The sequence below is a fragment of the Carcharodon carcharias genome, chromosome 8, assembly GCF_017639515.1.
Source record: "Carcharodon carcharias isolate sCarCar2 chromosome 8, sCarCar2.pri, whole genome shotgun sequence".
Classification (NCBI taxonomy): domain Eukaryota; kingdom Metazoa; phylum Chordata; class Chondrichthyes; order Lamniformes; family Lamnidae; genus Carcharodon; species Carcharodon carcharias.
Genome location: NC_054474.1, coordinates 88,713,648 through 88,732,967, shown reverse-complemented (window position 1 = coordinate 88,732,967; position 19,320 = coordinate 88,713,648). Strand labels below are relative to the sequence as shown.

General features: G+C 45.9%; 1 protein-coding gene across 1 annotated transcript in view; it reads right to left on the bottom strand.

The window, feature by feature from the left end:
* The window catches only part of LOC121281101 (regulator of G-protein signaling 14-like), a 112,809-nt gene that overhangs the window by 66,347 nt on the left and 27,142 nt on the right, over window positions 1–19,320 (bottom strand). Inside the window, exon 2 of the mRNA XM_041193778.1 lies at window positions 5,554–5,618. Within this exon, the coding sequence (XP_041049712.1) occupies window positions 5,554–5,618 (65 nt within the window). The remainder of the gene's footprint in view (window positions 1–5,553; window positions 5,619–19,320) is intronic.

Genomic DNA, 19,320 nt, shown 5'->3' with positions numbered 1-19,320 from the left:
ACCTGGAGGTTTCCCTCCAAGCCACTCACCATCCTGCCTTGGAAATATATCCCCATTCCTTCACTGTCACTGGGTCAAAATCCTGGAATTCTCTTCACTGTGGGTGTACCTACACCACATAGACTGCAGCGGTTCAAGATGGCAGCTCACCACCACCTTCTCAAGGGTAATTAGAGATGAGCAATAAATGGGGCAGAGTCTTCAGCTCGGAAAAGGGGGGCAGGGCCTGCTCGCCAAGGCGTAAAATGACGCGGGGTGCCATAAACGAATATTTTTTTTAAAAATTGGTACTTGTCAAGTTTCCTTAAAGATCTAAAACCCTCAAAACCTGTAACCCCAAACAAAAAAAGTTAATAATTCCAGATTCACCTCATTTACAACGATCCTGATTCACTTCATTTATAACTATCACACTGGTACGAAATCCAGTTGCCCACGACTTAGTTATGTGAGTAGTGCCACCCTGCTGGAAGCCTATTTTAATCTACCCCGCCCAGCAGAAGCAGGGGAGAAATGTTTAGATCAAACACTCATTTGTCAGGTTTAAAATGGGACATCCAATCAGAACCCACCTTGCTCCCACCAGGGTAGATTTAGGTAAAGTGTCCTCACCCAAGTTGAAGGGCAGGAAGAAGCAAAGACCCATTGTGTAAGATTGTGTTTTAGATGTTTAGCAATTTTCTGATAATAAGAAAATAATAAAGCTGCTCCTGATTGCTAAATAGATTTATTCCTGTTATGTGGGGCATGTTTCATCTGCACAGTCTTTCCCCAATTTAGTTTGAATGAAGAATTCAAGGGATAGACCTCACTACCTTGCTCATGGCCTTCCAATTGGTACCCCTTCTCAAAGATTCTTTCATTCCTCTCTTCTGGTTCTAAGTTCAAGCCCCATTCCTGGCAGTGGGATTTTACAGTCCTGTGGAAGTCAATGGACTTTTGAATGGCTTGCTGGATTTCATGGCCCCACCACACCGCAACAGGGCCATAAAATTTCACCCCTGAACTGTGAGCACACAATCCAGACTGACTTTCCTAGTAGTGAGCTGTAGGGAGGGAGTGTCACAGGTGCTGCCTTGATTGAGAACAAAAGCTGGAGACAAAATCTGCCCATTGAAGGAATGCCTCAGAACATGCCTCAGAATGAGAGGAGGGAGTTCTCCTGGTGTCCCAATCACCATTCTTCCCTTAAACGTCACCTCCAAGAGCAGATTAACTCATTATTAATGCCAGTGCTTCATGTGAGATCTTCTTGTGTGCAAAATGGTTAGCTAACAACAGTCACTTCAAATTATTACATTGTATTGAGCTGCTTTTGTGACATATCACTCTGTAAATGCTCACCTTTCTTCCTCTCTCTGAGTACTGTTCACTTGGACCCTGAAGCTGACACATTTTTGTTGTCTCTTGTGCAAGCTTGTAAAATATTTGCAACTGTACATATGAATTAGCAATTATCACTGACCTAAAGTACCCACAACCCCACAACCCCTCCCCCAGCAATATCACCCACTGCCTTCCTCTCATTAGGAATCCCGATTGATCTTCTCCCAAGAGCATCCTCGTCCAATACATTAGCCACATGTGGTTAATTGGGAATCCAGCTGTAACTAACTACACGTTTCATTAGCAAATTACAAATGAACAACTGACACCGTTATTGGGCCTGTGACCTCAATCCTCATATTCACATGGCAGGTGGAGGTGAACTTTAACCTGTTTGTGCAATTGTTGGGAAAGATGAAAAACAGTCTGCAATTGTTTTTTTTTGATTGAAGTGAGTGTTTACTTCTTGTTTACTAAATGGTGGTAAATTTTGGTAAATAAACATGTGAGATACATTCACTTTATTGTGCAAGGAGTTTTTGACTCAAATTTGTGCATGTGGCTAAAGCAGTGTTGCCATAAGCAGCACCTGTGGCTAGCCTATGATGTCTGTTAGATGATGCTGCCGTAGGCCAGGGTGCTGAGGCCCACTATGCTTGTTTCTTTTTGGAAACTGAATCTAGGAAGTGGTCCTGTGTAGCAACTGCCTTATCTACTTCCTCTCAAACCCGTGTCTGAGCCAAACCCACAAAAACCTTGAATCACCACATAAATTTTAGACAAACGCAGTCTCTCAGTCTTGCTGTAGTTTCTGCAGCCTCTAGCCACATGGGGCTGAGTGGTTGTTATGTTACCAGGCTAGCAGAATGTGAGCTCAAATTCCTCCGTGATTGTTTAAAAATTTGAATTCTGCGCTTTAAGACAACAAACTGGAAAAAAAAAAGCTGATATCAGTAAAAGCGACTTGTAAAAATCCACTAGTTAATTAATATCCTTTAGGGAAGGAAACCAGCTGTCCTTACCCGGTTTGGCCCATATGCATTTCCAACGTGCTACATCAATATGGTTGACTCTCAACTGACCATCTGAAGTGGCCTAAGTTATATCATAAGCGATTAGTGGTGTGCAATACAATGCTAGCCTTACCGCATCCCAAGAATAAATGTTTTGAAAAGTAGGAGATGTAATCACTCCCTATAATTCATATGTTCTGTCAGTTACATAAAGAATTATATAATCATATTGCCAGCTAGGGCAACCATTTATTTGATCCTGACTTGAGTGGTTTGGATTTGAGGTGTGGTGTTTGCCAGGTCACTGGGAGGATTGAATAACAGAGGGAATAGCTTCACTTTCCCTTGCTGTTTTTGAGGAAGGTTCTATGCCCTCTTCCCTCCCCCACTCAGATCCAAATGCAAAGCTGAGCTGTCGCTCACTTGCCCATCATGGCTATCCTGAGGGACTGGGCTGTGGGAAAGTGGGGCGGTGGCTCCTTCCATCACGAGACAGGAGGGGATCAGGTAGAAGGAAAAGTCCAGAAGCTCATGCAAGACAGGAGAGAGAGAGAGAGGTCAAAGCTGAAGCTTTGTGTCCTGATCTGTACTTCAGGTGCTGTTTATCATTCAGAGCATTGGGAAATAGAATTGGGTACAGTGCGGACAATTAGGTTCCACCAATTTCATTGTGGACCAGGAAGGCCAAAACTCTTGATTCCACGATGTCTCGAAACCCTGTTTACCTGGTGCTGAATGTGGGTCGTGACAATTTGATCCTGAGCCCATTTCAGTTTTGTATACATCCTGATTTCAAATAGCCTGTTCTCCTCTAGTAAATAAGCCAAATGACAGGCAGCCATCTTCTCTATCACACGCCCCACCTCAAAGCACCAAGTCACTCTTAGTCAGAACTATTGAGGCCTTGGGTATACTTATCCCTAAAAAGGCTATGTCAAAGATTCCAAAACCTCAATTTATGTATTGTGATTTAATTGCTTGTGGGTTCAGAAGATTCTGGACTTCAAGGTATATATAGATATATATATATATCATTTAAATTATATATATATATATATATATATATACACACTATATATATGCTTGTATATATAATACTTTTATTTAATTCACATACTCCAGTGCAAAAATCAACTTCTAACATTGCTGTAATAAAACTACTTAGCACCAAGAACAGCTTTCCTTCTGCATCATTAACTTTACATTAGTAAAATAAACAATTCCATCTTGAATTAACATTCTCCACTGCTCATTGTTTCATCTTCTCCGTTCTCCAGTCACACACACCTTATAATAGCTCCAGGTTTGGCTCATTATGTGCCAGCCTCCATGGCGCCTGCCCAACGGGCTTTTCCACTTTGGCGAGCCTCACATTTGACTGCAATCCTGCACGAAGCTGGCATCCGTGCCTCCCAGCATTTGGGTCACTGGATTAATGATCTGGAATGGTAACCCTGGCTTCTTTCTCCCCTCACTAACCTAGTAGTGCTGAGGACAATTCTGCCCATCCCCCATGATAACATCAAACTTGTTGCTTTTCACACAAACAGCATCAGCCTACGACCAGGGTTGGTACATTTGCACTGGGTTGGCTACATAACAACCTGAGGCTCAATTGTCTCTCTCCGGCCCTATCCTCCCCCACTGTGCTCACTCTCTACGTCACTCACATTGTACTTGAATTAAATGCGTCGCAGAGAAAGCTGAAAGGAAATGACTGCAGTTGAGACACTCGTTCTTTAATGTAAATTTTATTTAAGCCCCGTGATAAACTAACTGTGAGGGACAGATATTGACCATCCCCCACTCATGCATCAGGCAGCGTCTGGGCGGAGCACGCAGAGAAAAATCTGGAGGGAACACAACCCACCTGATTTCTATTCCATGGAAAGATGGGAGGGAAATCTGGTGAGTTCTGGATCTTTCCATCCTGTAACATCACTCTCTCAGCGAGTGAGATTTGTCTTGTGTGGTAACAAGCAAAAAGCATCAGCATCCTGTTTACATGCTGACCCATAAGGGGAAGCCAATTCATTAATGCTCATTTTGAGCTACTGCCAAGGGAATTTCAACTCCATGGTTTCTGGGTTTTTTTTCTCTCATTGAGTCTCTCACTGTCCTGAGAACCATGTTTTTCTTCTTCTGGTCCCCATCTCTTTCTTTCTTCCTTTCTCTCTCGCTCTCTCATGAAGATGATTCTGTAAAGGGGTCCGCAATTCTCCTCATGCCTAGCTTTCCATCCTGTGCTTCATCCAGGCAATGCTTAATGTGATGACCAGATGGGAGTGGCAAAAAGTGACGCTGATGTGTCAGCCATGGTTCCGTGGTGGCACACTCACTTCTGACTCAGAAGTCCAAGTCCTGCTCCAAAGACTTGGCACAAAAGCCAGGGTGACACTCCAGTGCAGTACTAAGGGGGTGCTGAGCTGTCTGAGGCACCATCTTTCTGATGAAATATTAAACCAAGGCCACATCTGTCCTCTCAGGTGGATGCAAAACATTCCAAGACACTAATTGAAGAAGAGTGAGGGAGCTCTCCCTGTTGCCTGTCAATATTTGTCCCTCAACCAACATTGCTAAAGCAGATTATGTAACCATCATCTCATTTTTGTTTGTGGGATCTTACTGTGTGCAAATTTGCCACCACATTTCCGGCATTACAAAAGTGACCATACTTGCTCAATGCTGCTCTGGTGCGTCAGCCTGGATTATTTACAGAAGCCTCTGGAGTGGGACCCATGGGAACCAAGCTCCATCTACTGGTCATTCCAGCACTGCAGTTATCATGTACCAACATCTAACATGGAGTATTACATGAAGTGCACCTTATGCAACATCTATCAGGCTCCCAGTATGGTGCTAAGAAATACAGTGACATTTCAAGTCTCTGTTTGCAGAGAAATTATTTATTTAGTGGAGAGAATTGAGAGCAAGGCTAAAGCACCATTTTAAATTTAGGGTTAGGCCATTTAGTACTGAAAGCAAGGAAGCATATTTTCACATTTAAGGAAATCTGCAGCTTAGCCCCTGAAAGACTGTGATTGGTGTGGGCCAATTTAAATTTTCAAGGCTGAGATCCATTGATTGCTGTTGGGTATGAGTATCAAGAGGCCAAGGTAGATACAAAGAGTGATGGATATGTGGTTAGACCTGTTTCTAACAAGCTTTCTCCCTTAACCCCCATTGATCTGACACCCAAGTTTCTCAATCCTACCACAAGTGTCGTCCATTGCTTGTCTCCATCCAAGTATACTAACCTCCATCTGAAATGGCCATTGCCTAGAAAAGAACATAGAAAGAGATGAGAGATTTCATTCACAGTGGTGAGGCAAACTAAAACACAGCTTTACTTTCACCAAATTCATTACTGCGTGAGTACTTGGAAATGCCAACACCATCACACAACTCCAATGCCATCCTTAGACACCAGTTATAAATATCAGCACTAACTCCCTTCACCAGAGAGGCTAATTGTTTCTGTCACAGGTCATAGAAATATAGCTGATATCAGTGCTAGCATCAATGAGTCTGTAGCTTAGTTGGCTGGATGGCTGGTTTGTGATATAGAATAATACCAACAGTGTGGATTCAATTCCTGTACTAGCTGAGATCATCCATAAAGCCCTTGCCTGAGATGTGGTAGCCCTCATTTTAAACTTACCGTTGGTTGTCTCTCTCTCTCTAATGAGAGAGCAGCCTATGATCCTCTAGGGCTATGGTAACTTTCATTCATGGTCTTTTCTCTCTTTCCTTCTCTTATACTGAAATGGCCACATGCCTATAAGTCTCTAACATTGTCTACCACTCTTTGCCATGTTAAAGGCATTATATAAATGCAAGCTGATGTTATGTCATGCTTGGCTTTGCTATTTGTACTTTTTAAAATAAGTTGTTGGTCCCTGAGTGTTCGAGTATTCAGGTGCAGAAGGAAGGTTTAATATTTGATCTCTGGTCTCCAATAACCTCATTGAGGATAGCAGTACTTGATAAGCAGTAGAATTCTTTGAGAAGGTAACAGACAAAGTAGATGGGGGAAATGGGACGTATGCAGTATACATGGATTTGATCAGGAAAGCCTTTGACAAGGTAACACACAGGGGATATGTGGCGGCGATTAAATTGTATGAAATTAGTGGGAGAACAGCAAACTGAGTTAAAAATCCGCCATAAGAGAGAAAACAGAGTGCAGGAACCAAAGGCTAAGTGATTGGAAGTGTGGTGGTGTCCACAGGTTTTAGTGCTGCTGCCACTTCTGTACACTGTGGCTGTCAATGATTTGGATACATGCCGAGAGGGAGCAGTGCTGAAATTTGCAGATGACACCAAAACATGAGATATATGGAATTATTTGAAAGACCAAAGGAAGCTCCAAAAGGATACTGTGTAGATGGAAGAATGGGTGAAAAAGCTGCAAATAGAATTCAATGTTACTAAGTATGAGGCGATGCGTTTTGATGACAAAAGACATACAGCAGTAATGATATATTGAGTCAAAGTAAGGTTAATGCTGTAGAAAGCAGGAGGATTTGGAGGTACAGGTTCATGGACTTTATAGGCAGCGTCAGCTTGAAAAGACTGAAAAAAATAGCGAACGGAATTCTGCATTTTATTTTACAATATATATCGATACAGGTATATATCTATCAGAAAAGGTTGAACAGAATTGGGCTCTTTTCTCCAGAAAAGAGAAGATTGAGGAGTAACCTGATAGAGGTCTCTTAAACTTATGAAAAGATTTGATAGGGTGGACATGTGTTTCCCTGATGGCCGTAAACATAAAATAGTGACCAGTAAATTCAATGGAGAATTAAGGAGAAACTTCTTTACCTGGAGAGACGTGAGAATATGGGACTTGCAATTGCAGGAGTAGTTGAGGCAAATAGCAAAGATTCAATACAATGCCGCGCAACAGACTTGTGAGAAAAGTTATAGTTCATGGATTAAAAAGGACAGTAGCAACATGGATACAAAATTGGCTGAGTAATAGGAAACAGTGAGTAATGGTTAATGGATATTTTTTGGGCTGGAGGAAGGTTTGTAATGGAATTCTCCAGGGGTCGGTAATAGGACCCTTGTTTTTCCTGATATATGTTAATGATCTAGATCTTGGTGTGCAGGGGCCAATTTCAAATTTTGCAGATGATACAAAAACTTGGAAGCATTATAAACTGTGAGGAGAACAATGTAGAACTTAAAAAAGACATAAATAGGTTGGTGGAGGGCAGATAGGTGGCAGATGAAGTTAAATGCAGAGAAGTGTGAGGTGATGTATTTTGTAGGAAGAACATGGAGAAACAATATAAAATAAGGGGTACAACTCTAAAGGGTGTGCAGGAGCAGAGGACCCGGGTGTATATGTGCATCATTGAAGGCGGCAGGACAGGTGGAAAGTGCAGTTAATAAAGTATACAGTATACTGGGCTTTATTAATAGAGGCATAGATTACAAGAGCAAGGAAGTTATGCTGAAACAAAAATAAAAATAACTGGAAAAATTCAGCAGGTCTGACAGCATCTGTGGCGAGGAATACAGTAAACATTTTGAGTCTGTATGACTCTTCATCAGAACTGAGGAAAAATAGAAAAGCGGTGAAATATAAGCGGTTGAGGGGGATGGGACAGGTAAATCTGGATAGGGGGCCAGTGGTACGTGGAGGCAAAGAAGAGATTGCCAAAGATGTCATAGCCAAAAGGACAAAGAGGTGTTGACGGTGGTGATATTAGCTAAGGAAATGTGCTAATGGGGACATTAAGAGTAGCAAGCAGGACAAGCAAGTGACAGATGGCCCTAGTGGGGGTGGGGTGGGGGGAAGGGATCAAAATGGACTAAAGGGTGGAGATGAAACAATGGATGGAAATGCATTTAAAAATAATGGAAATAGATGGGAAAAGAAAAATATACTTAAAGAATATAAATAATTAGAAAAAGGGGGTTTGGAAAGGGGGTGGGGATGGAAGAAAGAGTTCATTATCTGAAGTTGTTGAACTCAATATTAAGTCCGGAAGGCTATAAAGTGCCTAGTCGGAAGATGAGGTGCTGTTCCTCCAGTTTGCGTTGAGCTTCACTGGAACAATGCAGCAGGCCAAGGGCGGACATGTGGGCATGAGAGCAGGGTGGTGTGTTGAGATGGCAAGCGACAGGGAGGTCTGGGTCATGCTTGAGGACAAACCGAAGGTATTCCACAAAGCGGTCACCCAGTCTGCATTTGGTCTCTCCAATGTAGAGGAAACCGCATTGGGAGCAGTGAATGCTGTAGACTAAATTGAGGGAAGTGCAAGTGAAATGCTGCTTTACTTGAAAGGAGTGTTTGGGCCCTTGGACGGTGAGGAGGAGTGAAATAAAGGAGCAGGTGTTGCACCTTCTGCGGTTGGATGGGAAGGGGTTGAGGTGTAGGGGGTGATGGAGGAGTGGACCAGGGTGTCGCAGAGGGAACAATGCCTGCGGAATGCCACTAGGGAGGTGAAGGGAAGATGTGTTTGGTGGTGGCATCATGCTGGAGTTGGCGGAAATGGCGAAGGATGATCCTTTGAATGCGGAGGCTTGTAGGGTGATAAGTGAGGACAAGGGGGATCCTATCACAGCTCTGGGAGGGAGTTGTGAGGGTGGATGCATGGGAAATGGGCTGGACAAAATTGAGGGCTCTGTCAACCACCGTGGGTGGAAAATCTCAATTAAGGAAGAAGGAAGACAGAGGAACTGTTTTGGAAAGTGGCATCATCGGAACAGATGAGATGGAGGTGAAGGAACTGAGAGAATGGAATGGAGCCCTCTATCCAGCTCTACCTGTCCCAACCCCCTCAACCAGCTTATATTTCACCTCATTTCTATTTTTCCTCAGTTCTGATGAAGAGTCATACCGACCCGAAACGTTAACTGTATTCCTCTCCGCAGATGCTGTCAGACCTGCTGAGTTTTTCCAGCTATTTTTACTTTTGTTTCAGATTCCCAGCATCTGCAGTATTTTGCTTTTATCTTAGAGGTTATGTTGAACTTGTGTAGGGAACCAGTTAGACCTCAGCTGGAGTACCGTGTACAATTCTGGGGGCCACACTTTAGAAAAGGTGTGAACGCATTGGAGAGCGAGTAGAAGAGGTTTACAAGAATGGTTCCAGGGATGAGACACTTCAGTTTTGAAAGTAGAATGGAGAGGTTGGGACTGCTCCCCTTGGAGAGGAGAAGGCTAAGAAGAGACTTGATAGAGGTGTTCAAAATCATGAGAGGGCTGGATGGACTAGATAGGGAGAAACAGTTCCCGTTTGTAAAAGGATCGGGAACAAGAGGGCACAGATTTAAAATGATTTGCAAAAGAAGCAAACATGATGTGAGAAAAAACTTTTTCGCACAGCGAGTGGTTCAGGTCTGGAATGCACTCCCTGGAAGTGTTGGGGAGGCAGGTTCAATCTAGGCATTCAAGAGGGCATTCGATGATTATTTAAATAGAGACAAGGTGCAGGATTATGGGGAAAATGGAGGAGAATTGCACTGAGTCATAATGTTCATTCAGAGAGCCAGTGCAGACATGACGAGCCACATAGCCTCCTTCTGCACCGTAACAATTCTGTATTCTGTGATTCTGTGATATTTAGGATTAACATATTAACATAGAAAGGAATGGCAGATTATGCTGATATGGTTAGATGAACAGGGGTGAGAGGGGGCTCACATGGAGCATAATCACTGACATAGACCAGTTGAGCCAAATGGCCTGATTCTGCACTGTAAGTTCTAATTCTATGCAATATGCAGCATCAGTGGACAAAATCAGACTATTTCAAATCTCAGTAAGATTTCAAATTGATTGAAAAGACATTGAGGCTTCTAGAGAAAAAGTACAATGCAGATTCAGCGGGATGCTGGCTGGAATGAGAAAATTCAAGTTCAAAGAAAGGTTTGAAAAGTTGAAGTTTTGGTGTTAGAATGTTACAACAACAACTTGTATTTACATAATGCCATTAATACGGCAAAATGTCACAAGGCAATTCACAAGAGTGTGGTCAATTGAAATTTGACACCTAGTCACATAAGGAAGTATTATAGGGCAACGGCCAAAAGCTAGTCAAAGGGGTAGATTTTAAGGAGCTTCTTAATGAAGGAGATAGGTGGACAGTCACTAGGTTTTAGGGTGGAAATTCCAGAGCCTTAGCACTAAGGCAACAGAAAGCACAGGAAGTAATGGTGAAGTGATTAAAACTGAGCACTGGGGGAGTGCCAGGGATCTTGGAGGGTATCAAGGCTGGAGGAGTTTACAGAGATAGGGAGGACCCTGGTCGTAGAAGGATTTGAAACCAAAGGGGAGGAATTTTAAAACTGAGGCACTGCCAGGCTGGGAGCCAACGTGGGTCAGCAAGCAAAGGGGTGATAGGTGAACAAGATTTGGAGCGAATTATGATACAGGTAACAGAGCTTTGAGTGAACACAAGATTACGTGTGGAATGCAATGGGAAGCTGATCAGGACATCATTGGAATAGCCAAGTTGAGATGTAACAAAAGGATGGATGAGGGTTTTAGCAGCAGGTGAGCTGAGACAAGGTTAGCGTCTGGCGATGTTATGGCAGTGAAAGTGGGAATCTTGGTGACAGGGAGGATATGCGGTCAGAGGTTCACCTGGGGTCAAACACAAAACCAAGGTTGCAAATGACCTGGCTCAGCTTCAGACAGTTGCCAGGGAGCGAGATGGAGCTGGTAGCTAGGGAACGGAGTTTGTAGCAGGCATGACTGAAGACAATGGCTTTGGCCTCCCCAACGTTTATTTGGAGAAAATTTCTGCCCATCCAAAACTGTAAGTTGGACAAGCAGCGCAACATATCAGTGACAGTAGAGGGGTCAAGTGGGGTGAGGTAAAGCTGGAGTTGTCAGCTTACCAGCGGAAACTGATCAGTTTCATGATGATGTCACCCAGGGCAGCATGTAGATGAGAAAAATAGGAGGGGCCAAAGATAGATCCTTGGGGGCCACCAGTTGTAACGGAGTTGGAATAGGAAGAGAAGCCGTTTCAGGTGAGTCCCTGGCTATGATTTGACCGGTAAGAATGGAACCAAGAGAGTGCAGTCCTTAGAAGACAATGGAGAGACATTGGGGGAGGGTGGTGTGGTCATTCATGCGAGGACCATAGAAGGGTGAAGAAAGAGAAAGGATAGTTTACCCTGGTCACAGTCACTTAGGGTGCCGTGTGTGACTTTAATAAGAGCGGTTTTAACACTGTGGCAGAGACAGAAAGATGATTGGAGGAAATCAAACCTGGAATTGCAGGGTAGTTGGGTACAGATTTAGGAGACAACAACATATTCAAGAGCTTTGGAGAGTAAAAGAAGGTGAGGGATGGATGGCAATTTGCAAGGAAAATCTTTAGAGGGCAGTAAACTCAGTGAGAAGTCACTTAGAGAAGAGGTTGAGGGAAGAAGATACCCCATTGAGAAACCTGACATTATACTTGGGTCGGTGATAGAGAAAAAGAGCTTTAAAATGAGAAGCATGAGGGATGAGACGGCCAAAGGAGGAGAATGTGCCAGAGGATTAGAGAGACAAACCTAGTTGTGATTTACAGATAAGAGTTACATTGACACTTATCACCCATCAGTTACACTTCTGTCAAAAGGATGATTTTGTTGTTTTCATCCATAATAAGCTCATGGGTGGCAAGGGCCTTGTTCACAAGTGATCAGATATTCTGAAGGGAGATTCAGAGAGGTGCGGGATCTACAGGCAGAGACCAATGAGTCAGTGCAGGGAAAGATGAGAAGGAGGTTGTCAAGATTATCCCTCAATAGGCAGGCTAGACTGGAAGATTGGGTAAAGAGTAGGATGGAGCATTTGGGGTTGCTCCTCATAAAGCAACAGCGATGAGTGCCTTGAGGCGCCTTACGGAGGATGCAAGAGGGGAGCTGTGGCATTATTTAAGAAGGAGTGAAGCATGAGACAGCAGGAGGAGACAGAAAGCCCAAGGAGTGCTGAAGGATTAGGATTTGTTAGGGCAGAAGTTCCAAGAGTGGAGAAGCAGAAGGGAGTATGATGATACAAGAGAGGGGCCAAGGAGGGATAAAGTGAAAAGAAGAAAAAAGGGGAGAGAGAAGGGGAAATAAAAGTGAAGGGCATGGGGCCAGAGCAGCAAGCAACATGCATTAATGAATGGGGAATTCAACTGCACAGGGATGGCTATGTGCAAGATCAAGGTAGATATGTTCTGAAGTAAATGGAGAGGAGCCAGAAGGCAACATGAGAGAAACTCGAGTTAGAGACAAAAGTCTGATAAAGTGGGTATAGGTTTGAGTGCAATCAGCGGCCAGCTAATGACCAAGTGAACAGACAGGTGAATAAGTGCAGGAGGCTTTTCAAGGCCAGAACTCTAAACTATGTATTTCAATGAAATTAATTGTTTCCCATGGCCATGGTGAAAGAGCTGTTCTTGGTGTACAGGCATCCTCATGAAGAAGCATAAGTAACATACCAAGCAGCCACTGGCACTTGTGGATTGATCCCTCGAGAAGCACTGTTCATAAGTCTAAAAGCCGCAGCAATGAAGTGTCACTCAGGCTGCCATTGCTTGACCGTCAAGTTGAGAATCAAGAAGCTTTCTAGTGGCGCAAGTGTAAGAATTTGCTACTGATTTGAAAAGCCCATGAGCAATGGGGCTCATTGATCAATTTCCCAGGAGTATGAGGCGATATGAAAAAAATGATCAATGTTATGAAAGGATGAGATAGGGTTGACGGAAGTGAATTGCTCTCAGTGGTTGATGGTCAAAAATGAGAAAACCTAAATCTAAGGTTAAATAGATGTAGAATAGAGAGCAGAAGAAACCAGTTTGCTTAGAGAGTGGTGATACAGTGGAAGTCACTTTTAGGATTTAGTGGTTGAAGCAGAAACAAGGTGAACATTCAGGAATTAAATTGAATTGAATTAAATTAAATTGAATTGATGGATAAAGGAGGTGAAGGGGTATGTATGTGTAAATGTAATGAGGATTATTTGCTCATGAGGAGGGTAAATGCCAACCAACATGGACTGATGGGCCAAATGGCCTGTTTTCATATTGTAACAATGACCCTAGGGCAGGGAGGGAAAGGACTAAACTGAGCTAGGATTCCTGTCTTCCCGGGGGCTGGAATTCAAAGGGGAGCAGGATATGCTTCAGTTAATTACAACCTTGCTCAGACCCCATCTGGAGTACTGGGGAGAATTTTCCCCATGTTGGGCGGGCCATGTGGGAGCGGGCGTGAGCGCGGGCTGTCGCGGACCATGCTGCCATTTTGAGCGGGCGAGCCAATTAAGACCTGCCCAGTGTGTTTGCTGACTCCCGGGGAAGGGAGGGCAATTACCGCCAGATCCAATGGCAACCTGGCGGCCTGTTCAAAGGGCAAGCTGCAGCCGTTCCAAGGCTGCTGTACATGGCCAGAGGTCGGGGCCAAGGCACATTGAGGCTAGCCAGGCAGGTGATCACTGTGCGCCCTGGTTTTCAGGCACATGCCCTCCTGCCCTCCTTGAGGAGGTGGCAGCTCAGTGGGAGGTGCTTGTCCCCGAGGACGGGAGGAGGCAGGCACCCCACTTGACCAAGTGTGCATGGGAGGAGGTAGTGGAGGTTGTGAGCTCCCACGACGTGGTGTGGCGCACATGGATCCAGTGCTGCAAGTGCTTCAACAACCTGGTGCACACAGAAAGGGTGAGTAGCATGTTGGCATCGTTCACTTCACCCATCATTTAAGCTTCTCCCCCACTGGTGCCCCACCCATGTCTGAGTAGCCTGAGTGCAATGAGTCATTGACGGCATGTGTCCTTAGCTGGGTGTCCCAGCAGATATTCCCTATGCGTTCGTCAGCCTGAGAGGGCGGTGATGAGATGGGTTCTGCTCCCGCAGCATGTGGTGGACTGACACCCACATGACTGTGGTGGGGGCAACCTGGAGGATCTGCACCCAGGCACAGTGCTCGAACTCCAGGACATGTGGAAGTCAGGGTGATGACATGGTGGGAGAGGATATTCAAGGTATTGTGGCACAGATGGATCTGCTACCTTCTACGATCCACGTTGTTGTGCCTCCTTGCAATGCAGGTACAACTGTGTGCTCCTAACTGTGATGAAGGCAGCAGGTGGCCAAGGTGGGTGGTGGGGAAGGACACACCAGACATATTTGTGTGAGTGCCAGCCACCAGTGGGGGAGGGATACACTGCAGCCCTGCAATGGGCAGCTGGGCTTGGGGTGGGCAGGCCATGAGGAGATTGATGGTCCAAGTATCACTTAACAATGCAATTTTTTCACTTCCAGGAGAATTCTCATAACAATGCCGAGTGGCTGAGGACTGGTGGTGGGCCAAGCCAGATTTTGCTGCTTTGCCATTTTGAGCAGGAGGCCCTCAATGTAGAGAGGCGGCACAAGCCCAGGTCCACTGGAGCCAGAGAGGCTGGGGTTCCACGGGCAGGTGTGTGTGGCCAGCACTCATGTCACCAGAAGTCTCCCAACATCCATGGCAGTGCTGATTGTTGTGAGTGATGTAACCAACATGGTTTGCCCAATACGTGTGGAATGTTGAGCGCATGATGATCCAGGGGTCAGGTATGTACGTTGACATTTTCCTCACACTAACTGATTGAATTTCCTTACTCTCCCTTTCAGCATCAGTGGTACAGGGCTGGGAGCAGGAGCAGCAAGGGCCCCCTCTGACAGCTGAGGGGCATGAAGTTGCACCATTAGAAGCATCACACCATCTCTGCCAGGCAGGCACCAGTGCAGACACTGGCAACTCGGTGGGTATCATATCTTCAGATAGTGACCTGAGGCACAGCGGTGAGGGCACTTCACAGTCGCTGGAGGAGCTGGAGGAGACAGAGAAAGCCGATGGCGCCAGCAGTTGGAGGACTGCAGGGCCCCAGGCATATGCTCAGTCCATTGCTGATGATGAGCCTCTGGAGTCGTCAGTGATACAGCCAACTGATGAGATGCGGCCGGGTGTGCAGGACCATCTGGTGGAGATACATGAGGCTGTGCTTGGCTTGGTGTCAGTGGTGGAGTCTACCCGGATTGTAGCCGATGTATTGAGCCTCATGGCCGAGAACCAAGCTTCCTCCATGGAGAAAGTGGCAAGTCTCATGGAGAGGCAGCTCCAGGGACAGGATCAGGGGCTCCTGGGTTTGCGCTCGGACCTGCAATCCCTCACAGGGGCATTGGCTTCATGTGGTCAATGCCCGTGTGGGTGATGGTTTGGGCACCAGGTATCCCACCTAAGTGCCCATCAATCTACGATGAGCAGGGAGGGCCGAACAGACCTCACGTTGGCGGACCAGCTGCCTGTCATCTCTGCTGGCGCCTCTCAGTGTGCTGCAGATGAAGCCGGCAGCTCCTCCACCCCTCTGCCAGTGACTGTGGCACCCAATGAGGCTGCGACGACTAGGGAGATGCCAGCTGCAGAGCTGGCAGTTCCCTCCCAGGCAGGGCCAGCGCAGGCTCCAAAGGCCAGAGGACATCCGCTAAGGTCATCGAAGCCACCAGGACATCAGAGAGAGTAAGCTGTCTCAGATGCTACTGCCAGTGATGGGGCACCACAAAGATGTAGCACCCACAAACATAAAGTGAAGGCGCCTTGGGCACATCCGGATTCATCACCAGGTTCTCCTATGAGTTCCTTCTGATTGTGTGTGAAGTGCAACACCATTTAATTTCGGTTATGTCAAAAGACATTTGTTACAGCATTAAATTGATGTCTTCTAAAATGGCAGGCGGTGCCTCTTTTCTTGGGCAGATGCATGGATTCCTGAGATTTGATGAGTGATTTGTGTGTCATTTACATTTATTGACTGGGCCCATCTTCAATGCTCCTATCCAGACAGATTTTGCACTAAGATCTCCAGGATGGAGGCTACAGGCTAAGCTTGTGTTGGAGATCCATCTGTGCTGTGCTAGCTAAAAGTTCCTTGGATTAGAGCATTCCGGGTGTCCCTGCCTCCCTGGAGTATGCCTGGGTCAGTGTGTGTCCCCTCATCATTTCCCTGTGCGTTCTTATCCTCGGACTCACTGCTGGACTCATTGTGTGCAGCCGCAGCCACTGCGTCTTCATCTTCTTCGTCTCGAGTGTCCCCCATTGCAGCGCAAGATTGTGCAGAGCGCAGCATGTAACCACTATCAATCTGGGGGGTGCTGGAGTGCGCCCCTGGAACAGTCCAGGCATCTGAAGCGCATTTTGAGAAGACACAGCCCTTGTGGAGGCGAGACTCTTATTATTCCGCTGCTCAGCTTCTGTTCTTGGATGGCGGAGAGGTGTCATGAGCCACCTTCTGAGGGGATAGCCCTTGTCACCCAGCAGCCATCCATCCAGCCGAGCCAGAGCCCTGAAGAGCCCCAGGACTGGGAGTGTCTGAGGATGTAGGCGTCATGGGAGCTGACTGGGTACCTTGCACAGACTTGTAGAATCTGCATCCTGTGATCACAGACTATCTGCAATTTCATGGACTGGAATCCCTTCCTGTTGACAAAGGCATTGGGCTCACCTGCTGGCGCCTTGATGGCCACATGCATGCAGTCTATTGCACCCTGGAGGTGGGGGAAGCCAGCAATGACCACGAAGCCTCTGGCTCACTGTGTCTGGCTGGCCTTGTCCCAGCGGTAGTGGATGAAGGTCAATGCCCACCTGAACCGAGCCCCTGTAACTTGCTTGACACAAGTGTGCACAGCTGATTGCGAGACACCGCAAAGCTCACCCACCGAGCCCTGAAAAGAGCCAGAGACATAGAAGTTGGTGGCAGCTGTGATCTTTAGAGCCACTGGCATGGGGTGTTCACCCACACAGGTAGCTGAGATCTCTGGCCTAATCATCCGACTAATACTGTCGACTGTCTCCCTTGACAGACAGAGCCTCCTTCGGCACTGCACCTCAGGCATATTGAGGTAGCTGCTTCGCCACCTGTATACCCTGGCAGCAGGAGAGTGGCATCTTCTGCGGCCCCTTCTGCCTTGAGCTAACTCTTGGCCCTACGCCCCTTGTGCCTGTGCCTCTTCTCCCAAAGGTGGCTCCCCTGGAGGCTGAATGTGCACTCCTGGCCTCCTCCCCCTTCTAGCCCTCCCTTCCTCCTCAGATGAGGTGCCTCCAGTGGAGAGCACAACTTCCATTCCCAAGCTCAGGGAGGCTTCCTGAAACCTACAGGCCCCAAAACAAATCCTCACTGAAAAGTGCTGACCTGAAGGTTATGAGTCCAGTCCAAGCAACTGCTATGCATTTGCAACTCTTCCACCTCACACAGGCAAGTTTCACTAACTTCTGAGCAGTAACTTTTAAATGTCTGGATTCGGGAACACATTGAGCCCTCTTCTCCCGCCCGTGGATGAGCTTCATGCAAATTTCTTATACCCGCCTGCCCATTTCGCCCGTGCGATAAGCCAAAGATCGCATGGGCACTTTAAAATTCAGGTCAATTGGAGCCTCAAGGGCCTTAAGTGGCCCGTTAATTAATGGCGGTTGAACAACGGACATCGTCGCGTGCCCACCCACCGAAATATCGCAATGGCGCGCAGTGACGTTGGGACACATGCCCGACATCACCTCGCATCATTTTACACGCCGGCGTGCGGGTCCCACCCCCACACGCTGGCGGAAAAAGTCTGGCCACTGCATTTCAGTATGGACATATTAGGGGTGCAGCGCAGATTCAAAGAAAAGCAGGTCTTTAAAAGTTAATTTGTAAGAACAAGTTGCAGAGTGTAGGACCTCGGTGTCAAAGGTGCAGCTGCCAATGGTGGGTTGAAGGAAATGGGGGCAAGAGGCAAGAATTGTTGGAAAACAGGATTCTTGGAGAGTTGTAGGTTGAAAGTGGTTACAAAGATAGGGAGCATGTGGCATGGTGGGGGGGGGGGGTGCAGTTTGAATATGAAGATAAGTATTTTAAAATTAAAATTACATTGGACCAGGAGCCAATGTAGTTCAACAAGGGAAGGAGCGATAGATGTGCAAGACTTGGTTTGAGCTAGGATTTGGACAGAAGAGCATTGAAAGAGCTGAATTTGGAGGGAGGAAAATCATGGATGAGGGATTTAACCACAGATGGACTGAAAGCCCTACAGTAGTACAAAGGTCTAAGTTAGCAGCCATCATAATGGAGGGAAGATGAGATACAAAGCTTATTTTTATCAAATGAGATGCCAGCATTGAGAACAGTGTGGGTTCACCATGAAACTCTCCCCAAATAGCTTTTGAGTCTGAGATAAATTGATTTTTGTTAACTAAAGATAGCAATGACAAAGGCAATGGAATGGAGTTGAGATCCAGGTCAGCCATGATCTAATTTGAATTGCAGAATAGCCCAGGTGGACTGAATGGCCGACTCCTGTTGCAAATGCTCCTAATTTTCTTATGTTTCTTATGGACTGGTTGCTGCTGGAATGTTACTTGTCTGGTTGCCAAGTGGAAATAAGGCTCAGCCTCTCTTGCTGACATTCACTGTCCCAGTTTACAACCTGATGACTGGCCAGCACAGTGGGACACAGGGTACTATGTAGCCTGTCAAAGTACAACCAATCACCTCACTGTTTTTGAGAGGGGAGGGGACAAAAAGGACACAAAACAGAGAATGCAAAGGCAAAATTCTGCAGATGCTGGAAATCTGAAATGAAAACATTAAAAAAATAACCTGTAATCAGCAGGTCAGGTAACATCTGTGGAGAGTTAACATTTCAGGTTGAAATGACCTTTCATCAGAACTGAAAGACGATAGAAATGTAAGAGTTTTTGAGTCAGTGGAAGGAGGGAGGGGGACAGGAAGAACAAAAGAGAAGCACAAGGGCAGGAGAGAGAGATTAAAGAACAAAACAGAGAGAATGGAAATTAAATGAAGCTGATATCTGATGTTACACATTTCCTAATCTATTTGTTTGTTAGGTTCTGTTAGGAGAACAGGAACTTGTCGATGCTGTGTATTTTAAAGCTCTGAATTTAACAGGCAGTAAGTTTGAATTTGAACAATAATATAAAATGAGCAACATCAGATCAAACATCCATCACA